At 46.3% G+C, this 22,335-nt stretch overlaps 1 protein-coding gene across 1 annotated transcript in view; it reads right to left on the bottom strand.

Annotated features, from left to right (window-relative positions):
* Positions 1-918: 918 nt before the first annotated feature.
* COTL1 (coactosin like F-actin binding protein 1) overlaps positions 919-22,335 on the bottom strand; it is a 23,931-nt gene continuing 2,514 nt past the window's right edge. The window contains exons 2-4 of the mRNA XM_009647210.2: positions 22,093-22,175; positions 11,902-12,059; positions 919-2,251 (exon numbers count right to left, since the gene is read on the bottom strand). Coding sequence (XP_009645505.1) covers positions 2,141-2,251; positions 11,902-12,059; positions 22,093-22,175 — 352 coding nt within the window. The 3' untranslated portion in view covers positions 919-2,140. The remainder of the gene's footprint in view (positions 2,252-11,901; positions 12,060-22,092; positions 22,176-22,335) is intronic.

A 22,335-nucleotide genomic window follows, 5' to 3' on the forward strand; every position in this document is an offset into this window, starting at 1 on the left:
GCCTTTAGAAAAATATTCGGTGGGGGGCATTTGCTGACTGAGGACAGCAAAGCAAGCGAAGAGGCCGGGGTGATGCCTTCCCTTCCTCCCTCCCTGGAGCCAGCCCGCCAAAGGCAGCACGAGGGCTCCGCTTCCTTGCGGAGATGCCTTCGAGCGGCTGAGGAAGCCGTTCTCCCTCTGCACCGAGCTCTTTTGAGCAGTGCATCAAGCCCCACGCCACAGCTGGTGCTGATGAATTTCTTGCTATAGTGCTGCCAGGCTTCAAGACCAGGCTGAGATTGTTGTCTCAGTACCCCACAAGCTGTCAAACAGAAGTTTATCGTGGTCACTGAACCGGTAAGGAAAAGCCTCAGAGCATGGCAAGCTCTCTGCAAAGCTCTTTCCCGTTAGCTATGCCTGTCTCTACTGTCAGTCCTGTAAAAAACAACCACTTCCCGTCCTTCAGGGCAACTTTTGGTAAGTTCAGTCCAGAATTGTAACTCCGCATGTAACTCTGTGCAGGAAACCACAAAACTTCACTCTGAAAGTGTCGTTCTTGCTCCCAAATCTGTTCCTGACCTCTCTACATTTATTTCACGTGGGTGTGAAATTCTCTTTGACCTAATTACAATTCCCACTTGGCATTTCGGTGCTGGAAATTTAGATGTAGAGCTGTTGAACAAAAAGTGTGTCAGATGCACTGTGGTCACCTCTGCCTTTCAGAGCGGAGACAAGCAGACGAGGGCTGCAGGCACTGAGATCATTTTACATCTAAGCCAGTGTTTAATTCTCCTAATAGCCCCAAGATTGCAAGAGCTCAAAGCCTTACACCCAGGATTAAGAGACCTCCTAAATATAGGCTTGTTGCTGCAGGGAAGGTAAAAGAACAACAGAGTCGCTGAGAACTGTTCTTGAAAAACATTTATTTCTGTAATGGGTTTATAGCACTGACTCCCAAGCCCCAGTACAACACAGTTTCCCCCTACACACAATTCTGGGGACAATTACCTTTGATGGAAAAAAAAGCCATACAAAGAAGCCCCTCAAACAAACAGTTTGGTACCAAACAAACTGTGCCCAGGTTATCTCTGAGCCTCTGCTGCTGAATGTTTCATCCCGACTGGGACAGAGCTGCCCTGCTCCATCCCTCGGTCACTGCTGCAGGATGGTTCACTGCCTGAAGGCCCCAAATAACTGAAGATGTTGTGTTTAACTGCAAAAAACCAGGGGGGGACATGGGCAGAGAAGGCTGCTAGGATTCAGCGGCTGCTATTTTTGCAGACATCATTTAAAAAGAAAATCTATGCATTTCAGTTTCACCTCCTGAGCCCCAGCGTTAGGAAAGTCAAATACAAACCCAGAGACCAATGTACACAAAATAGTGAACAAGTGTCCAGACATTTCTAAGCGCCTCACTTTACTGTGCCTTCATACCTCCAAAAAACCACAAAACCTCCACATTTGGATCATGTTCGTTCTTATTTTTAAGAGGGAGGGGTAGAGATGCAGCACATAGCATAGCAACTGTCAAGCAATGTTTAAGGCAAATTTATTCCCATTTATTAAGAGTTAAAAGAAATTTTTTTGTTCGCTTTGTTTTTTAAGCTGTTAGATAACATCTCAGCTGGACATTTAAGCTTAGACAATTTAATCAAAGTTTGAGTGAAGACAACTCAAGTTGATCTGAGCCTAGAACAGCAAAAAATATTACTCCCAAGAATATCAGTGAGAACAAATTAAAAAAAATTAAAGCAATCGATGTTCAGAACTCCCCCAAAACCTTCTCCCCTCAGAGACCAGGTTGAACCCAACTAAAACACACAGACATGCACGCATATGAAGAAGGACGCAATGGCAAGCCTCTACAAACACAATGCTGAATAGGACCAAAGCAGAGCCAAACCTAAATTCCACAGATGCGAGAACATGGACAGAGTTATGAGTAAAAAAACAGGAGGGGAGGAAACCCAGAACCCCAGAGAAGGATGTTTCATGAGATGGAATGGAAAATTAAAGTCCGCTGTATGCAAAGGAAGGGAGTTCTTAGGTGCAGACACAGAAAGCTGGGGGTTTCAGTTGCCTCATCTCTCGGTCGTGTTAGTTTGTTGTGCCTTTCCCCTCCCTTTGAGATCCAGGTGATGGTGCCAGGAGGTTCGTGCGATTACTCAGTCTGTGCGTCATAATTAGCTCCCCCTGCTTTCTTCAGCTCGTTCTTGATGTACTCCTCATCCAGCTCTTTGTGGTCACTGATCACAAATTCTTTGGCAAAGTTCTGCAAGAGAGAAAGAAAAAGCCTGTTAAAAAAGGGGATACTTCTCCAAGTACCTGAATAAAGCAGCGTTATCCAGCTTCCATGGCTGTATGGGCTGTAAACCCTTATCTGCTGTGGTAGGGATGATAAATAGAAAGCCATGGATGAGACAGAAAACTAGTGATGGCAAAACCCAAGACGTAATCTGGAGAAATTTTATGTTTCTACTTCTACAGTCACTCGTTGCAAGACCCAATCCTGCCCTATGCAACAACTCTTCCTAGCGATTAATGCACCGGCTAGGTTAGGTCAAGTTTCCTAGGTAGTATAAAAACTGAAAAACTCAAAATTGTTGACCTTCTAACTGCCGCAGACACTCGGCATAATCTTTAGCAAGTCACGAACCCTGTCTGTACCCTGGTCCTTTTTAGGACCCCTTCTCCCAAAACAAGGAGAACAGTGCTATGCTGCAGCCCTCTACAGTACCATACCCCACCAGCTGATGGGAGGATGCTTTGATCAAAGACTGAGCAACACGCAGATGGTACCAGGAGCAAGTAAGTCTACTTCAGTAGATTTACTGACTCCTCCTCTTAACTAGCTAATACACATCGTGGCCACAACAAAGATACTGTACGAGACAGGCTGCTGGTGTTGTTAATAGGCTCCACTATGTGCTCTGTGGTCTAATGATCCAAAGTGACCTTTAAGGACACGCGTTATTAATACACTTGTGTCCTGCAGGGCGGCTATCTAGCTGCTTGAATGCTCTTTGCAACTTAGGGGAGCCGGGCAAGCCCTAGGCAGCGTGCTGGGATGTGAGGTTGTGAACAGAGAAAACCTTTCTCAGGACAGATCGCTGGGAATGGGATCCCAAGGTGCCTTTAGGGCACTTGTCACGGCCGTGCCACTACAGTCGGGGATTTGTTCCTTTGTGGGGGCTGTCCCTCCTGCCTAGCAAGGGTGGCATGAATGTGTGTGCACAGATATTTCAGCAAACATGCACGTTTGCTTCTTGCTTTAGCATTTTCCTTCTCTGCATAACCACAACTGAGAACGCTGCATGTGTCCTTCCCTTCCCCCCAGCCCATAGAGGTTTTAGACAGCATGAAAAACACAACCATTCATTGCACTCTGCAGGGCTGGGGGCAAACTGATGACAAAAAATAATGAATTAAAATCCCAACAGCCCTACTGCAATGCCTGAGGAAAGCTGCAATGCCTGGCTCCCTGGGCAGCGAGCTCCCCAAAAGGTGACGGAGGCTGCCTGGGAGAACGAGGCGATGCTTTGAGAGGGAAGCAGTCATCTTGTCCGCACCTCCCTGGCGCTGGAACAGCCCCGGCACAACCGTGGAGAGGGGGTTTCTAATTGGTTTCAGACTCTAAGCCATGGGAGAGCTCTTTCTTTGGCAGCCTCTCAAGGGTCTCAGTTTGGGATCCGAGTCGGGTAAAGGAGGGGGTGGAGGAGGATTCAGTTTAAAAGCGCCTCAGCGCCTCTTTCATGCGGTGGAAGAGACGGAAGGGAGAGCAAACCAGCTCCCTCCCCCATGCCAGTCTCCCAGGCTGCGGCTGATCCTGTTTCATGCTGTAGGAAATCCTCACTACAGAAGAGTTGCTTGGGGCGGGGGGGTGGGAAGCTTATAGCAGCTACCAGAAGCCTTGTCTGCTCTGCCTTAGTTTATTAGCAGCTACACAAAGTCCTAAGAAATAACAACTGCTTCACAGCACCATTTTGCTCCACGCTTCAATGCTGGGCTTTTCTGGTTTGAGGACAGACAGGCACTCGCCCATGGCTTAGCAGAGTTCAGGGGAAATGGGAAAGAAACTGTTTATGAAGAGAAAAAAAAAAATCCCTTTTTTTGAGGTGGGAAATGAAAAGGCAAACTGCCCAAAACATCAGATTTGGTCACGCTTACAAGTGTCCTACTTCCAGATCTCCTGTGTGAGCTCTCTGCAAAGCTCAGGTCTTGCTAAGCCCAAACAAATGATTTTCAACTATTTGATGCTCACCGAGGTGTGCTACCTACATGATTTTTGAGCTGAGCCTTTTTCAAATTTCTTTTCTGTGTACTAACAGGTTCAACGCATTTTCCTCAACTCAGGAAGCAGATTATCCAGGGCTGCCTGACTTCAGTGCTAGTGTTTGTCCTGACTTTAGTGAGAACCGAGGCAGGCCCATAAAATAATTTCTGAGAGGGATTCCATGAAAAGTGTGTGTATTTTATAAATGCGGGGAGGGTTTCCTTCAATGCCTTCTCTGCAGAATCCAGCTGATTCTGAAATTAAAACTGTAAGTGCGCTCATGCATGAAGAGAGGGGAACTAAATTATATGTACCACAAAGTAGTTATAATCAATTACTCGAGTATCTTCTCAACTAGACAGTTATCCAGATGATTCCTGGGTGATGATCTGTGGGCACCAGCCACTATTTCATGGCAATCCCACCAAGACACCTTGCAGGGTTTGAACAATCTCCCCCTAGCAGTGGCCAGATGGGTTATGTTCCCAGCCACTCTTAAATATCCTTTTAGCTGATGGGGCCACCTCTTGTGCCAGATTTGTACCCTCGGAATGCAATCTGGGTCACTGCTATTAATAACTCTTCACTTTATTCCTTTCTGCTGGCAGGTGCTGTCAGGGGCTTCTTTGGTTCTTCGCACCAGCTCTTACCCACCACGATGTCTCATCAAGACTGGCCCCAAGGGGAGAAGATGCTTTTGGTGAGTTTGCTGCCTGGAATGCCTGATTTCAATTCCCTGCTTGACCTTCTCCAGCCATAGCCTCCCTCATCCCTCTGAATTCACTGTTAGAGCAATTTGGGGTTGAGCTTTTGTTCAGGGCACAAATCATAAGGTGAAGGGAGGCGTATTTTAGAGACATATAAGTATTTTAGAGACAGTTGAAACTGCCTCCTGTGTCATCAGGGCAGGAAGACAGGAGGGACTCCAGCTCTCAAATCAGGAGATTGGGCACCCATGATCAACAGCAGCACTTTTCAGCTGAGGGCCATCTTATCCAGAGTTCACTCTTTTTTTTTGTCCCCACTGAAACCGCCAGAATGTAAAACTACTCCCAACTGATTTAATTGGGCCTGATGTTAGCTAGACCAGGCAATGGTCTTGATTTGGCATGACTGTCATCTGCAATTATAAATAACCGATCACAGCAAACCGGCTCCTGCAAAGCACCAGGAAAAATCCTAGCTTCTAACGGCTAAAAGCAAAGCCAACAGGCATCAGACTTCAGCCAGACTTCTGCTCTGCCACCAGATTTTCTTTCTGCCCTTAAGAGACTGGGGTGGGGAAAGTCCCTGCTTTCTCTTCTCGCACACATACCAGTATCCAATGCCTTTCAAGAGAACTGCAGAAGTTACAGCCGCCTAAGGCACAGTGCATAACTCTGACGCTTGGGCCCTCGCTTTGCTGACATGCATCTGTATTTTACATCCTCCACTTCCTTTTCTCTTCTCCTCCCCCTATCCCCAAGCTTTTTACAACCGCAGCAAGCCCTAGGAGTGAATTCCAGCCTTTGTATTCACCCCAGAGTCACCAGCAGCCTCCAGATAACAAAAACAATGATGCCATTTATCTTTATCACTCTCGCGACACAACAGTGACCACAGTCTCTTTGCTTTGCCTCTCAAATCATTGGACACAACATAAAAAGTAAGGGTTACTCATGGTTCTTCAACACACCTATCTAACACGTGCCTTGCTTTGTGCCTGAGTAGCAGGGGGTCACAGTTTTGCGATCCAATCCCCTGTATAAACCTCCACATGACACTGCCTACAGAAATGGCTCCAACCATGCAGGTCAGGTTGCAAAAAGTGAGCCTGCATCTCTCCCTGGGATGCATGAAATTTGTACCACAAGCTCAGTCCAGCCTTCCTCTTCCAGATAACTTTATGGGGGGAAAAAAAAGGGTGTAGATTTTCTTCCTATTCCAGGCCCTGAATGTTTAGCATATGGGGCCATAAAATTTTCCTAAGCTGGCCAAGGGAAAATATGTCTGGTGCAGATAACTACCAAAAAGGCCTGCAGAGGCCCTTATAAATCCCAGCATGGGTAGGCCTGCAGCCAGAAGGAAAATCCTTGTATCATCTACAGACACTTGGGTTCTTAGCAGCTAGAGACGGTGCCAGGTAGTTGAGCAGCTTCTTGCTGTTTTTATTTACGCTGGGGCTTGCAGCAGCCTTTGCTGATGTTCAGAATCCTCAGTTCCACTGTCCTTAATGTCACCACTCCCATCCACTGGTCATCTTATATGCAGTGCAGATGCAGTACAGAGGAGATGACATCTCCCATGTTTCTTTTCCAGCATGGTATGAGTCCTAGACCCGGGGTTATGGGGGAAGAAAAGACATGTCCTATGGCTGCAGCAAAGGTATGTTCTAGCAGGGTTTCTCGTGAGTACAAGGAGAGCTATAAAATGACAAGTGTCTGTAGCAACGCAGTACCACTGCCCTCCACTCTACCCTGGCTACACCAAACCCGATCCTGCAATCAGCTGTCGGAATCCAAGCTATCAGCAAAAGCCCTCTCTTCAAATTTACTCCTTGCCAATTTTTAGATGGACCAGTTCCAGCCACTGGGAGAAGCCAGCCCAAACCTCTGGCAAACACATCTCTCAGCAATGGGAACTACATTTCAGCTGATCTGCAAATTCTTCCTATCTGTGCTGCATCCCACTGGAAAAGTCACAGGGCTGGCTGTGTGTCAGATGTGGGGTTATGAGAAGCTGATTATTTGGGCCCAAAGAAGTTACTTATAAAGTTACCACCTTCTCTAGACCAGGACTAGGAATTCTTGTAAATCTGTATCCATTTGGTATGGTCATTACAGTAAACCAGAATATGAAAAATAGTCAAAAAGAACAATTCTGTTTGCCCTCCCAGCAGGATCTCGCTCACTCTCCTGAGAAAGACTGTCTCAAAGCCACCATGACATAACTTACTGTATGAGTTTGATTTTCTGACTGCTTCTACCAAAGCTATTAAACCATCTTCTGATTAGGCTACTGTACTAACATGAGAAACGTAAAGCACATACGTGGAGTTACGTGGGCTGTATCTGCCCCAAAACCAGGGACAGTAACCCCGTAAGTGGGTCCTCCCTCAAGAGGTACCAGCATCAGTGCAGAGAGAAATCCAGAGAAAAAGAGAAAGGTGAACAAAAAAAGATCTGGCCATGAGCTCCAAAGCAGGAACTCAGTAAACTTGTTGACATCACTAAAGCCAGGCAAATTCCTCACCAAAAATAATAATGAATAAAATGCCACAAATATTTGCTCACAGAAACAGAGCTGTTTTACCCTGAATATGATTTAGGCAAATAAAAGAGCACATGACTTTGTGGGGGCAGGAGCGCTGAAGAAAACAGAGAAGAGTCAAAATGCGTGGAAAATAAGATGAACTGGCAAAGGTTGGGCAGTCCCTTTGCTGACACAACCCTGCAGGGAAATTCAGTCCCATCAGGAAGACGACCTCCACGCTACCTAACGAAGGGTTGAAATTTTCTGGTAGGAAATGCAGTCATGGAGGGCAACAACTTCACAGAGAGGAAGCAACACTCAGAGGGAAACCAAGTCCTGTTTCCAGTTCTTCAGCATTTACATCAAAACTGGACCACTTTAGCACCGGTTGCCACTCCCAGCCCCACAAGAGTTGTGCCTGGGCTTGTCCTTACTCAAAGAAAAGCACCGTAACATCATCCCTCCACCTCTCCTTAAAATGAGGGGGCCGTTCACTGGAAGGCCTGACGTTCCTGTACTTAAACCCCACAGCTGCCAGGTTTCACCTTGCAGGAATTTTTATGGCTGAACTGAACCTCATGCTGGCAGCCATTCCTAGCCATGACAAGCAGCTTACAATAGCCTTGATTTCTGGGCTTAAGCTGACCGACCTGTTTCTCTTGGGCTTCTGAAATAAAAGAGGTCAAAGCAACAGCCTCAGAGCACAGAGAGTCTCCTGGATGGATCTGTGCTAAGGCTGAATGAGCCACAGCTTGTGCATGTAAAGGAGGTAAAAGGCAGAACCATCCTTACTGCCAGGGGCATAAAGCATGAGTTTAAGACCAGCTTTGGATGATCTCTTTTTTAGCCAAGTAGAAAATATGCCCAAAGCCTTTCCGTTCAGCTGGTATCTACTGGCAGCTGGGTACAACCTTGGCGTGACAACTAGTGGCACACGGTGACCAAACTGTAGCCAGGCAGAGGACACAGGGCTGCAGGGTCTGCTGCCTGTGTGGTCACCGTAAGCATCTGCCAGTTCATCCATGTGCACAAGGTAAGACACGTTCCTCCTAATGACAAAATAGATGCAGCCTTGTAGTCTAAGTCATCCTTCATAAAGTTCCCCAGGTGTTAAGTTTAGATCATTCTAGATCTAGGTTTAGACTGTACCCCAGAAATGAACTCCCAAACATCCTACACAACAGTCTGCAAAGCAAAGCATGGGACGTTGTGTGCTACTACCCCCCATCCCTAGGTCTGCCCTTGGCCTAGACAGAAGCTCAGTGGAGAAAAGATGGGATACTGCATCACCCTACTCCATGTCTCCATTTGCACAGGAAAGTCTCCACACATTAGTACTTAGCTATACCCTTAAGAAGATATAGATAAATACTTGTTCCCCATCCCAGCCTTTCTTCTAACCTGCTCTCAGCTGAACTACTTGGACCAGGTCACAGGCTTGATCCAAGATTTTCAGCTGAGGTAAAGAGGAAAGGATGGACAATAAGTGGCTGGGGAAAAAAAAACCTACTGAATGTTCCTTAAATGCAAAATGCATTTTTCTACAATCCAAAATAAATACAGTAAATGCAAAACACATTTTCCAACAACACTGAAGTCATAATAAGGATAGTCCCAAATAAGCAAGATGACCTGATTCTCAGCTAGTATAGATCATGACAACTGTGGCTTTTTACACCAGATGAGATCCATCCCTGTAATTTTACAGTTATTACATCTGAAAATCAATTGTCCTTTCTTCCTGAGAGATTTTCTGGCAACCTCCTCCGCTGACTATGAGCATTGCTTCCCAAGCCACCTCCCTACAGATTTCACAGCACCTGCTCCCCCTTCCAAGGGAGGAATACAAAAGCGAGAGCAACCCAGTTCCTTTCCTTGCTTTATAATATTTCACCCTTTTGTTCACAAGCCCATAATCTACTCTTCAACAGTTAATGTCCCTTACGTTTTCATTATGGCAGGTGCTTCTAGGAGACTGTTAATCATCACCATGTGTGAACACTCTTTATTCTACAGATGCAACACGGTGGGTTTTGCTTGCTAGGCAGTATTCAAGCTGACTTTCACTTTGAGTGTCTCGGCGGAAGAACAACGTTTATTGGCTTTGAGCAGAGCTCAACCGTAGCTCATCAATGCATCTACAGCGCAGCAGAGAATATAAAGCAGGCCTCCCCTCACGCTGGAGCTTTGGTCTTAAATAAAGAGCCACAGTGAGCTTTGGCAAATAATACAAGATCGTGAGAGCCCCTCAAGTTTTACCGAGGGCTTCTCAAACTGAAGAGCTGTTGTTCTGGAATCCCAACCAATCACTTCTATAGATCACAAAATCAAAGCTGTTATCTGCTGTACAAAAAGCCTCCTTGTGCCACACTCCCTTGGAAGGAGATCCGTGCCGCACAGGCTAAGTGCACCTACGGGCCACGTACGCAACTAAGACTGCGGAGAGCCAAAGTGCATCAATAGCCCAGATTCTCTTCAGGGTTTGTCAAGAAAAAAATTCCCACTTTAGGGTACTACTTATTCAAAATGATGAACCAACACTGAGTCAGACTTGTAGTTTATCATTACTGCCAACAACCAATTGTATTTTTCCATGTGTAACTCACATCTCAAATCATCTCTGTAAAAATCAGAAGCAGTGGGGTGACTGGGAACGTACTTGAAGGTCAGGAGAACTAGTGAGAGTGAAACAGCTCTGGGATAAATTCCCTCCACTAACTTTCCGTTGGACTTGCTTGTCCCCTTTTGTTTTGACAGATTATCTGCAAGGTTACATGCATAAAAAGAAAATAGTTCTGCCTTTATCCCACTCCACTCAAAGGGATTCAGTTGCACAGGAGATGACCATTGACATCACGTTCAGAAATGCTTTGGAGTGGGTTATAGACATGGTTGCTCAGTAAAAGTGTATTAAGCACAAGTTGTATTGTTTTCATATTTTAGTACAGATTAATTGGAATATGAAAGCTTTTAAGTAACAGCCAAGAATGGTTAATGTTCCACCAGATTATTAACTCCTACAGACTACTAATCAAAGATGAAACAAGTAAAATTGCAAATTATATGTAACAGACCTGAGGGACAGATCTTAGAGCAGCACTCAGGAATGCTATTCAACTCAATAGGAATAAAATGTCTAAACAGATTTTTTAAAAAATCTTGGGCTTAGTGACTCTTACATGAATCATTCATTAGTACTCTATAATTTCATTTTCAGCTACAATTACACAGTTTCAGCTGCTTCACATGAACAGAGATTTGCTTTCCTGTCTCTCAGGTGTCATTACAAAAGTTTCTATTCAGAATGGACCCCTCTGCGTAGCTGTCATTTTGAAAGACTTAGCACCAGCGCTTATCTTCTGGAAGGATACGAATTTATTATATTCTTCATGCTTCTTATCTAAATATAATCTTCTGTATCATACAAACTTCATTCTCACCCTTCATATTGTCTGATTGGGAGCTTTCTTTACGTAGGCAAGAACACAATTATTGAGAGAGTTTATTTCAATGGTCAGCCTGTTCTCCAAGCACTTAAGAAAGACCATTTCTCAGGCACCGGAGAGCTGGCCCTGGGTTTAGTTGAAAGAGCAAATCTTGCTTTAAATAATTCTTCAGAGGAAACATGCTAAACATGAGCATCTTCTCCATTAAAGTCAACTTTTCGGCAGCAGTTCTTTGCAGGCTTCCACAACTCACTTCTCCCACGGCTGTTGCTTGTTTTTACTCGCTTGGACTGAACTTGGAGCCCAACAGAGCAAGCCCGGCTCAGAGTGCCCTGGGAGGCTTTGAGAGTTAAATTATAAGCTCAGTTGGGGCAGGCAAATTCAAGGGAAGCCCTTCCAAGGTGTGTACTAAGCACATTTCTCTTTTTCCCTGATACGCCCAAAGCCAAACAGAAGACTATTCAAATCTAGTTAGCTATTAAGAGCTGTTAGTTAATTGGTACTGATAGGGACTTCAGACTTTAGTTGATTAGGTCCATGAATTCATTGTGCTGAGACAAAAGGCCTCCAGAGAAAAATTTAAACAAGGGCGTGGGGTTTTCTATTGAATTTTACCTGCTTAACTTAGTACTGCCTTGCTCTCTGCCATTCAGTATTATGTTACTTCCATATCAAGGAAGGAGATGGGAAACATCTTAATGGTCACAAGGAGAGGAGTGTGTATATTCCCTCTTTGTGAAATAGCGAAGACAGCCTTAAGCTCAAAGGGGCTTCTTTATGCCAGAGCGCTCAACGGGCAGATGTTAAGTCTTCCCAGTAGGAAGACAGGCAACAGGAAACCATCTTCTTTTTAAAGGATTAATTACTAAGTTGAAGGATGATCCAGTCCTTCCCCCTCTCTTACCTCCTGCTGGTGTTTGTAGGGCTAGAAGTGATGAGAACTGGTGGTTAGAAGCAGAAGGAAGAGGTTACCTGTACTACTTCTTTGACCAGAGTCTTGTCGGTCCCAGTTTTGGCTCTCTGCAGGCCACTGACATCCTCTCCAATCCAAGTGATGAGGGCAAACTTGACTCGCTTGCTCATGGCATCGCCGGTGGTGAATCGGACAAAGCCAAACAATCGAACATCATCTGGAGAGGTAAAGCAAGAAGGGTAAAGTGATTGAAAACAGAAACATCCCTGCCTTGCCATCTTCTGGGGTGAGACTGTTGCTCTCAATTTAGAGACCAAGTCAGGGCACTGATCCTGTGTTACAATAGCATCGTTCTGGATTAAGGGGACAATACCGGGGCTCTGCTCACATGCCCTCCAATTGCAAGGTGCACTTTGCCAGTCTTAGGTCTGCCTCTCCCTGGGGTGCTCTGAGTTACTGGGGGGAATGTGGCTGTGCCAGCAACCCCACGCCACATTAGCGTGCTGCTCGTGAGTTTGGAAATGGCTAAAATACAGTCAACAGCCAGCTCGAGAGCACAGAGCTAACCTGTTATATTCACCCAGATCATTCATTGGCAGGTCACTGGTCAAGAAGGGAAGAAAGTGATTTCCCAGCTTTTCTTTCTTACAGGATAGCAGGATTTGGGTCACATTTTATAACATATACCCAGAAACTGGCCATTGTACAAATCTGATCCTTTCCTCCCCTTCAGCAACATTTCTGGCTCACTTGTGGTATGAGTTTACAAGAAGGAGGGGAGAAGAAGGAGCAAAAGAAAAATCTGCAATTACTTCCCCAGATGTGCTTTTCTACTCCTTCCAAAGGTCTTGGATTTTAAAACTGTTCTGATCTTTATTTCACAGCTGGTTTCTGCTATATCACGCCAGACTAAGAGTTATTTAGTCTGGCCATATGTGTAGAAACCTTGTAAACTCCTTGTCTCGAAGACTTTGTTCCTTTATTGCAGGGTGACTCATCAAACGAGGCAGTTGGACACCTTCATGACCACGGGCACTTAGAAAAGCGTGTGATACCATCCACTGATACCCTCAGCCACACGGTACTGGAGCCTTCAACCAGGATTGTGCAGAAAAAGCAGAGCAGATGGACAGTTGTGCAATCGTGGAATATACCTAATGATAGCTACTTCATCTGTTACAGGTCACTCAAAACCGTTTAAATTAAAGGGGATGACTCAAAATAGAAGAACAAACGAGCTCTTTGAAAAGAATCGTGTTAATCCTGGTTACGCTTGTTGTGACCAGTTCAACGTGTTTTATAGTTATTTGCTGTCTTGACAACTGCCAGGTGAAAACGCAGGCCCCAGGTGTAGTAATGTTTGCCAACAGCCCCATCCTTGGATCCCTTACAGCACGCTCCGTGAATGGTCAGGACAGCCCCAGGAGCTCCGGGGATAGGGGAGAAGCATCTCTAAATTGCTCATCCTCAGAAAACAAGCTGCTAGAAATCAATGCAACCGAAGTGGGATGTTCTCTGAAAGCTGATAGATCTCAAAGCTTCTTTAACACCTTGTTTTGCCAAAGTGTAAGTAAAGACAACTGCCCCTTGATAAAAGATAAGATTTTAAGTCTGAAAAAACCCCACCCTATGCTCTCCCTATTTTGTTCTCCCCCTACTTTTTTGCCACTGACAGAGGACTCCTGGGGAAAAATGGAAAATGTATGGAGGGGGGTGTGAAAGCCAAGTACAGTGTTTAAAACAAACTCCTCTAATGATTTCAAATCTGAAACAAAGAGAAAGAAAGAGATCTTCCTCAAAAGAAAAATCCACATGGATCTTTGGAAGGAGAATAAGAGTCGTGTATCGACAGCGCAGGCAAACAAAACTTCTCTCTCAGATTCCCTATTACTGGCAAGTACACGAAACGCACGGAGAGACTCCTGTTTCTGACAGTAAATCCTCTTCCCAAGATTGATTAGAACCATAAATGAACCGACAGCCAGGAAATACCCAAGGTGAAGAGAGACAGTAAATCCCCTAACGTTACTATTAACAGTTCTATGAAAAAACCTTGCTTTCCCAGATCTGACAGTAAAGGAGGCCACGCTCTGCTAAGAACTGTACTGTGGTTCCTATGGGAACACAGTGCTGAAGGCACTTTAATGTCATCAAGTCCTGGCCCCTACTACACTGTAACCGTGTCACAGCCCTTCCCATGGACCCACTGCTTTCCACCTGGAGCACGTAGGTTTTTCATCCCTGCCCCTTCTAGCAAAGGCTGTTACAGATCCTGAAGACTGCTTTGGAATATGCCCCTTTATTATAAAGACAATGCAAAAATATAACGAATGTGAAGAATTCCAAGTTTTTCTGCAGTGCTTTTCCATAGCAACGTAGAAAGGAGGTTGAAGGAATTTATCTGTCAGCATGAACTTTAATTTGACATGAACCCACAGATCACTGGCAGCAGCAGGATTTGCTTCTCAGCAGAAGAGTTCGAGTGCTTTCCCCTCCTGCCTGAAAGCAGCTCCATCAGTGGCATGGGAGAGCCAAACCCAGCAATTCCATGTGGACTTTTATCTTAGATCACCTTCTACTCCGTGACTGTGAGCAACTCTTACTTCATCATGTTAAGTCCAGTAAGTTTAATGAGCAATTGAGGTTAGATGTGGGGCTCTGAGTCACTACCTTGGGCGGAATTTACCTGGGGCAGGTTTACCTGTGGGGGCTTGAAGGGTTGCACCCGAGCTGCGGGCTTTCTCCTCCTGCTTCCCCGTGGAGGTTGCATCCCCACAGTAGGGCTCTTCGGCTGCCAGTTTTCAGTCCTGTGTATTTAATATAAGCTACCAATACACGATGCTTTAACTGGATGTGCCAGTCCGTGAATTGTAGCAGCTGAGGAGCATTTCAGCAGCTACAGGTAAAGCCCGGAGGGCATGGGAATTGGAGCCCTTAGCGATTAACAGGTCTCTCTTTCCTCAAACAGGGATAGACGTGGAGATTTTTAGCACTAGTTCAGCCCTGGGTATGTGCCCCTCCAACTGCAGGTCAAAAACCCTGAGCAGAAGTGGCTGAGTTTCACAATTAGTCTGAAGCATGTTCAGAGCAATAGCGGGATCAAAACACAAGTTCTTTAATACTCCCAGATTTCCTCTTTCACGGGTAAGTGGTTCTACCCTACCAGATACCTCGCTGTGCTGGAAGTCATCAGTGCCATCAGTGCCAACTCCCCTGGAAATCTCAAGGCATTCATATCCACACACACGAACACACTTAGAGTGTTTTTAGGAATTGTTGGGTGTTGGGGGGAGTCTAACAAATCAGAGAGAGACAGCAGATTTCCTCGGAAAGAGGAAATCCTGCCTAGCTCTATTGCAACCACCTTCCTAGTCACTAAGCCAGGAATTTCAGGGCAGAGAGAGGCAAATAATAGATCTGGGTAGAAGGGAAAAAGCAGCTTTAATTGAGAAGAGCTCACAAGTTACAAACAGCAGAAATTAACGATGTTAATTCCTACTAATATCACTACTCTGTTAACGATGGTTGTACAGCAAGACAATAGGGCTACACAAACAACGAAGAGTACAATGAATGCCTTAATGAGCATCACTTAGTATTTTCCTCCAAACCCCTTACTTAGCAGTAGGCAGGATTTTCCAAATATACTGATTAAGCTGCCCTTGGCTGTCAACAAAGCTCGAGGCCAAGCTGCAGAGATTTCCTTGATGGTATTCTCCTCTTTTTCATCCACTCAAACCCTTTGGTTCAGCTGTACTAAAAAATTCCCCATTAGATTAAAAAGCACTGACTCATCAGTAAAAGATAATAGCTGCAGGACAGAAATACACTGTCAAAAGCTTCACGGTTCTTAGTCTTACAGCTCTGAATGGCCAAGCCAGAGAGGTGCCAAGATAAGGCCACGGCTCCCAGCTTTACCTGCCTGCTAACTCAAGGTCACACGAGGCAGCTGATGGAATGACCTGCTGCTGCGTTCTGGCCAACAATGAATTACTGGTAGTGCATGACAGCTTTCATGAGGGATTCATTTTGTTTGTTTCAGTTGGATTAATTTTAGATTAATTTGTCATTTTTCCACCGCTTCACTCACCCCTGTAGGCAGACAGAAAACCTTCCCTACCTCTTACTACGCTGGTTTTTCCCTCTTTAACCCTGCACTGAAGCCCGTGTCTCTCTGATGCAGTGCTGCCTTGCACCATGCAGACACGTTCATTCAGTCATCTAAGACAAATACAAAACATTTGACCTCAGGACCATAACCACAGGGCATGCTGGAGCTGGGGCACCAACCTTGCCCATGTAACCCGGGGTGGCTGACGGGAGTGCAGGGTACTCAGGACACAAGGGCAGGGGGATGATGACCCCACACTGGCTTCTCCAGCTTCCTCCAGCCCAGTGAAGCCACCTGCAGCGTTTCATCGGAACGAGGTGCTGCTACCCCAGTGACGGTCTGTATCGGTCTCTCTCCTGACCTGGGTGTATACTGGAGTGCAGAGTGGGAGGAAACTGGGGATCCAGCTAATCTCTGTTCCCCATCCCTGAAGGAAGGAACGGTTGCCTTAGTCAGCCAGAAGTAAAGGCCAGGCAGGCCCCGAAACAAAGGGCACGCGAAAGATCTAACGCTGCTCTTTACCTAACACGGAATGGTAAAACACTGCCCCACAGCCATGCTATTTGAATTATGCAAAACTAAACTGAACACGAAGTATTACTGTTTCAGCACAGAACTCGACCTGATGAGTTACTCCCCACAAAAATTAATGACACCCTTCCCTAAAAGAACCTGCTGTTCATCGCAAGGGACAGGCTAAGCCACAACTCCAGCCGGGAGGTGGCTACCAAGCACGTGCCAGTTCAGCTGGCCCTCCCAAGAGCACGGCTTTCACAGCGAGCAGGGAGGGCACAGGGGCCGGGAAACGCTGCAAAGACCGCATGGAATTCCCGTAAGCCACCCATGGCCCCAGTTCTTCCTTTAAATAGACGTTAAGGGAAAGCTGGCAAGACGAACATTGAAGAGGAAAAACAAAAGCAGTAGGAGACTCATTTGCAAAGCCCATTTTAGCAACTTAAGATGTAGCAAATACAGATAAGCACCTATCTCATTATATGTCCTCATGCATTTTTATAAATCTTTCCTACAACCTAAGGTGCCAACGTAATCTTGGTGATCTCTCAGCTCTTAGCTCCTAAATTTTATATACAGGCCAGGCTTTATAGGGCAATCGTCATAAGCCCAAAAGAGCTTGCATTTGTCTTAGGAGCCGATTCTATTTCTATTTTCTTCCTAATACATTATGCCAACCAGAAATGATTTTCTAGGGTATTTATTTCAGACCAAAGATTTTCAGTTCTTCCTCATGCTGAATGCACAGCGAGGTTTTGGTTTGATCTTTTCAGACACATGAATAAACTATCCCATTTCATGCTGTCATTGCAATTATTTATCTGGATGGGGGCTTTCCAAATAAAAGGCTCATTATTTCTTTTGTCAGAGATGCATTGAAAAACAACGGTTCACATGTGGCACGGGGGGAAACAGAGTCTTCCGGCCTCTCTGTTACTTCATGGCAGAATGCACACTTTAAAAAAGTTAAAGTAAACCACAGACAGAGACAGTGCAACGTTCTGCTGCTTCGTAATGCGGAAACCGAGGCAAGCTGCCGGCGCAGTCAGGTATTACTGACACAGGCAAAAGTTTAAGTGGATGATTTTGACCGGACCTTTAGCTGTATGCCATTCTGCTCTTCTCAGCAACAGCATCACCAGCCCAGTTATGAGACTTTGAAATTAAAAACAACAACGAAAAAAACAAACCCACGAGCCTTCACATCCTTCCGTACAATAACCTTCAACTCTTATCTGTGTTTCTGGCTTCAAATCCACCAGCTCAGCTGGTTTTTTTTTAAAGTGTACTGATGGCATGTACCCCTGAACACCAAATTAATGCTACGTCTGGATCCGTGCCATCTGCAGAGGCAAGAGCTGTAACTGTGAAGTAAAATGGATCAAAAGCCTTGAATTAAGTCCTTGTTTAATGCAGAGGTAATCTGTGCTGTTAAGCCCAACCAAAACAGTCCTTAGCCAGAAGACACAGGGGGTGTCTGCACTGTGTTTAATGACCCTGATGCAATTAACGTCTTCAACTTTGGTCTCCCCTCTTTGGGTCAGACAAAGGCCGATGCAGTCACATACGCAGGACTGCAAGAGGAGGTGCCACCAGCGGCCACCTCCTAATCGTATAAGGAAAAGCTTTACTGTGCCAGTGGTTTAAACCTTGACTTTACTTTGGGATAGGCTGGGGGCGAGGTGCTCACACACCTGGGGCTCGTCTTTGGAGGAGAGAGAAGACTACTGCCTGAGACTAAAGCGGAGTCTACAACCTTCAAGCCAAAGCCTCGGAGTTGTCCTGTGGCTTGACACAGACCTTGACAGCAACAGCATGGCAGCGACGGATATGCAAAAGTCGAGGGATCAGGCTGTGTTTGCAGCATAATCCTGGGACCCTGAACAGAAGGGCACTGAAGAAGCTTTTCTTTCCATGTTTTCTTCTTTTAAGAGCGGCAATTGCCGTCCCCAAATGGTGGGATGGGAAAAGGATGACAGTTTGATTATGCAGTTCCTTAAACTTTTCTGCTAGTACGCAAAGCTTAGTAAAGAGCTTAGAAGAAAAAGCCTCCAGCCCGGGATATGTAACGCGTAGCTCTGATGTGCAGTGCCCATCTGAGGGCAGAGCACGGGGAGGAATGAAAGCCGCAAAAGTCAGAGCGGGTGCAGCAGCAGTTCCTGGCTCGGGCAGGGGCCTCGCTGCCCCGGGAGCTCAGCACCTCGGTGTGTTCCTTCAACGGCAGCCCACAGAGCCTTGCTGGAGGCTTGCAGAGAGCTGGTTTCTAACATGGTCTTTCTGAGCTGCTACTTCCATTAAAGGAAGCAATTTCAGTTTCTTGCTTTTTCCCTTTGTCGTCAAACCACGCTCGTGCCCCGAGGAGGTTTGCAGAATCAGTGATGGGTTGGGCCGTGGTCTGCATGAAAAGGGTTATGTATGGGGGAAAGAAAAAGCAAAAATACAGCCCTGCTAGCAACAACCCCCTCCAGCCCTTCCTAACCTCTGTCCTTGCACAAGGCAGGATATCCACCACAGGCAAATGTCTTCCAAACAGGTACAAAAGACCTCCCTGGTCTCAAAGCCACACGAATTAGCACACACTGACACCGCCTGCTCTGTAATTTAATGCCCTGGAGGGGAGCAATGTGTACCGCACGCTGAAGGTGCTTTTAATAAGAATGGTTATTAAAGAAAGCGGGGGACACAGATGTTTGCCGCTCAGAACAGCACCGAAATAGATGGCGGAGAAAGTAGAACAGAGCGAGCTCTGATGGAGGGGCTTGGTGACGCTTTGCACGCTGAGGTTTTCCATTCCAGCTCCCCCTCTCACCTTCAACCATCAAATTACTCTCAGCTTCTACCAGAGGCAGCTGCAGCACTTGTGGCTTTCAGGGCCGTGTTTTTCACAAAACAGGAATTCAAAACAAGGAAGGAAGTTTATTCTGATGCCGGCTTTTTTAATCTTTTAATCACATTTTCTGAAGCTGTTTGCATTGATAGTAACTCTTCTCCCCTCCAGCAAAATGTAGAAGGAGATGGGGTGTGGACCAGGAGGGAAGAGATGTAGCAATAGGAAGGAATAATATTTGGCAGCTCTTCCCATCCCTTCCTTCCTACCCTTTTTTTTTTTTTTATTGACTTTGTTTCTGTAGAAATCCTCCAACCAGCTCTATCTCATAGTAACGCTTGGCACCTTTCTTCCAGACGGGAAGGAAAGCTCTAACTTCACTGCTGGCACGAGCTTTGTGTTCTGACTACGTCTAGTGGTCCAGGCGAAGGGTTGCAGCACAGACGGAGGCACGGAAACTTGCATCTCTGGCTTCCCCAACTGCTGCACTGTGATTTGGGGGTGGAGGAAGGTCCTCTCCAGCACTTGGCCAAGCACCCCGCACTGACTTGGCCTAGTTCTTTAAGCCTCCAGCAGCTGGGCTCCAGAGGTAGGTCCGAGGATAACCTCTTCCCTCTGGGCTGCCCAGGAGCAGCCCATGCCAGGTACAGGAAGGAAGAGGGAGAGAAGGAAGAGGGAAAGGAGCAATTTTGTAGCTACAAAGGAGTTAGCTCCACATTAAAGGCTAACAATAGGCCGCAGTCTACCCCACAGCTGCCCTTTATTTAACTCTTCCCTTACCAGGTTTATGCCTAAAATATGCAAAATTTCCTTTTTGCTGTAAAAATGCTTTGGTATTGGGGCCAACTTGGCATTTTGCTGCTATAAAACAAGGTGTCCTTAAACTCTGCCTCTTTTAATACCCTGTTTATAAATAAGGGTTTGGCACATGCAAACGATGGCAAGAAAGCAAAACTGGCCATATGCCAAAGTGCAGTGTGTGCCTCAATGAGCTGTTACATGCATCCCAACCAGCCCAACCGGCCGCTGCTCTCCGCCAAAGCCCCTCTGCCCACTTAGCCACTCGATAAAAGTATTCCCCTCGCTGCAGAAGGGAACTGTTCTTGAGAGGGTGCCGCTCCAGACAAAACATTAAAAATCAGTTCAGACAACCTAAGGGATGGACTCCCTGAAAACAAAGAGAGAAAATAAATGGGGAAGCTTCCTCTGCAAGCCTCAGATGTCTGGAGATGCTCAGTTATCTCGGCCACAAGGGGAGACAGAGAACATGGCACCCAGATACTGAAGCTGTTGATGTCCCAAGAAAGCGACCAACCCTTCAGATAACGTTGGCACGAACTTCAGACGTGCTGAGCCCTGGGTTTCCCTGTATGCCGGGGAATTACTTTTTCCTTATGTTGCCCGTCCAGAAGAGTTGGGTGGGAAGGAGTTCTTGCACTACTACAGAGTGTCAGCTCTTCTGACATCAACTACAAGAGGATCCTTTTTGGTTTTGAGAATTTTCCCTGCAAAGGGCTCAAGAACAGCTGGAACTGAGCAGCCGTGGTAATCCTAGTAAGACCCCACCACAAATGTCGTATCAGAGCCGACTAAACCTTCCTGATTTAGTGGCTACTCTCCAAGGACTAGAAGGTATTTTTCTCCTATAATATTTATTGACTGATAAATATCAGTCCAGCCCTGTCCTCATCCAAGTTACTGCAAGTTTTCCCCTCCAACTCGGTAAAATAGAGCCCAGCCCTAGGACTTGACAGACCAATTTGGACAGGCACTAGCGTTTCAATGCCTGCGGGACTCTGACCGCGATGCCTCCAGAACTCACCCCACCTTGAGAGACCCCTCCACATGCAGCTCCTCCGCTGAACAGATACAGAATTCTACAAGTACAGGTTAACCCTGGTACTTGACTGTAGAGTAAGTAGATGAGCGAGGAAGGCTTTGTCTGCCATAGTCCAGTACAAGTTACAGACGCTTTGTATCTCGTGCCACTTAGTGTTAAGGACGTTGTTAAAGAGCCGCCAAGAACAGGGGGAAAAGCTGCACAATTCCCCCCCCCCCCGAAGTTATTTTGAGGAAAATCAAAGCCCGCTTTGGTAAAACACCTCAAAAGTTAAGATGAGATGAAGTTATATATTCTTCAATTTATTGTCATTTTCCCCAGGCTGTGTTTTCTCCTGTTAATATTCTACACCCCATGGTTAAACGATCAACTGCCGCGTTTAAACCGAGAGCCGCAACTGTTGCGGTCGTGCAACGCCACGCACGCGATTGTTCCCCGTGCCGTATTGTTCGAGCCGATCTTCGGCACCACCGCCGCTCCCCGCTCGGGTTTCACGCTCTTAAAAAAAATCTGAGCAAGCCTTGGAGCTGCAGTTACTTTAGCGCTAGGAACACAACTGACAGAAGAATTTTGTTGCGAAATGCTCTGTATGGTCGGCATCTTTTTAGCCACAAAAAATCGAATCTTTTGTCGCTCTTCAGCAACGCTTTGAAAGCGCGGTGCTCAACAAGGAGACCGTTGCTAATCGGGCGGTTTATCTTCTTTATAACCGAGAAGCAATGAAAAATTGTGTAAGGGGGGGGGGGAAGCCCAAAGGACCTTAAGTCTGGCGCATGAGACAAAGGACCGGCCGGACTCTGGACTTCAAGCGACTTGGGCGGAGGAGAGGGCAGGCGCGGGGCAGCAGCAGCAGCAGCACTCGTTCCAGTTTACCCCCATTTTCTCCCATCCTTTCCCCCCCTTGCACCGGGCAGCAAGAAGACGCGGTCAGGTGCCAAAGCCATCGCGAGGGAGCTTACCTGTGCATTTCCTTTTAAAGGTTTCATAGTCTACCCCTTGGTCTCCGGGGACGATTGTAGAGCCATTGTATTTAAATGTCACCCTTCGGGAACGGGAAAAAGAGAAGGCGAATGATACATTTTAAAAGTCACCCCTCGGGCTGGGGGGGGGAAGGGAGGGCGAGTAATAAAGACATTTAACAGCCTTTGGGAAAGGGAAGGCGGCGGTGGGGAGGAATATGCTGCGAAAAGGCATCCTTTGGG

The sequence above is a fragment of the Egretta garzetta genome, unplaced genomic scaffold, assembly GCF_000687185.1.
Source record: "Egretta garzetta isolate BGI_Z169 unplaced genomic scaffold, ASM68718v1 scaffold39, whole genome shotgun sequence".
In the NCBI taxonomy this organism is placed as follows: Eukaryota; Metazoa; Chordata; class Aves; order Pelecaniformes; family Ardeidae; genus Egretta; species Egretta garzetta.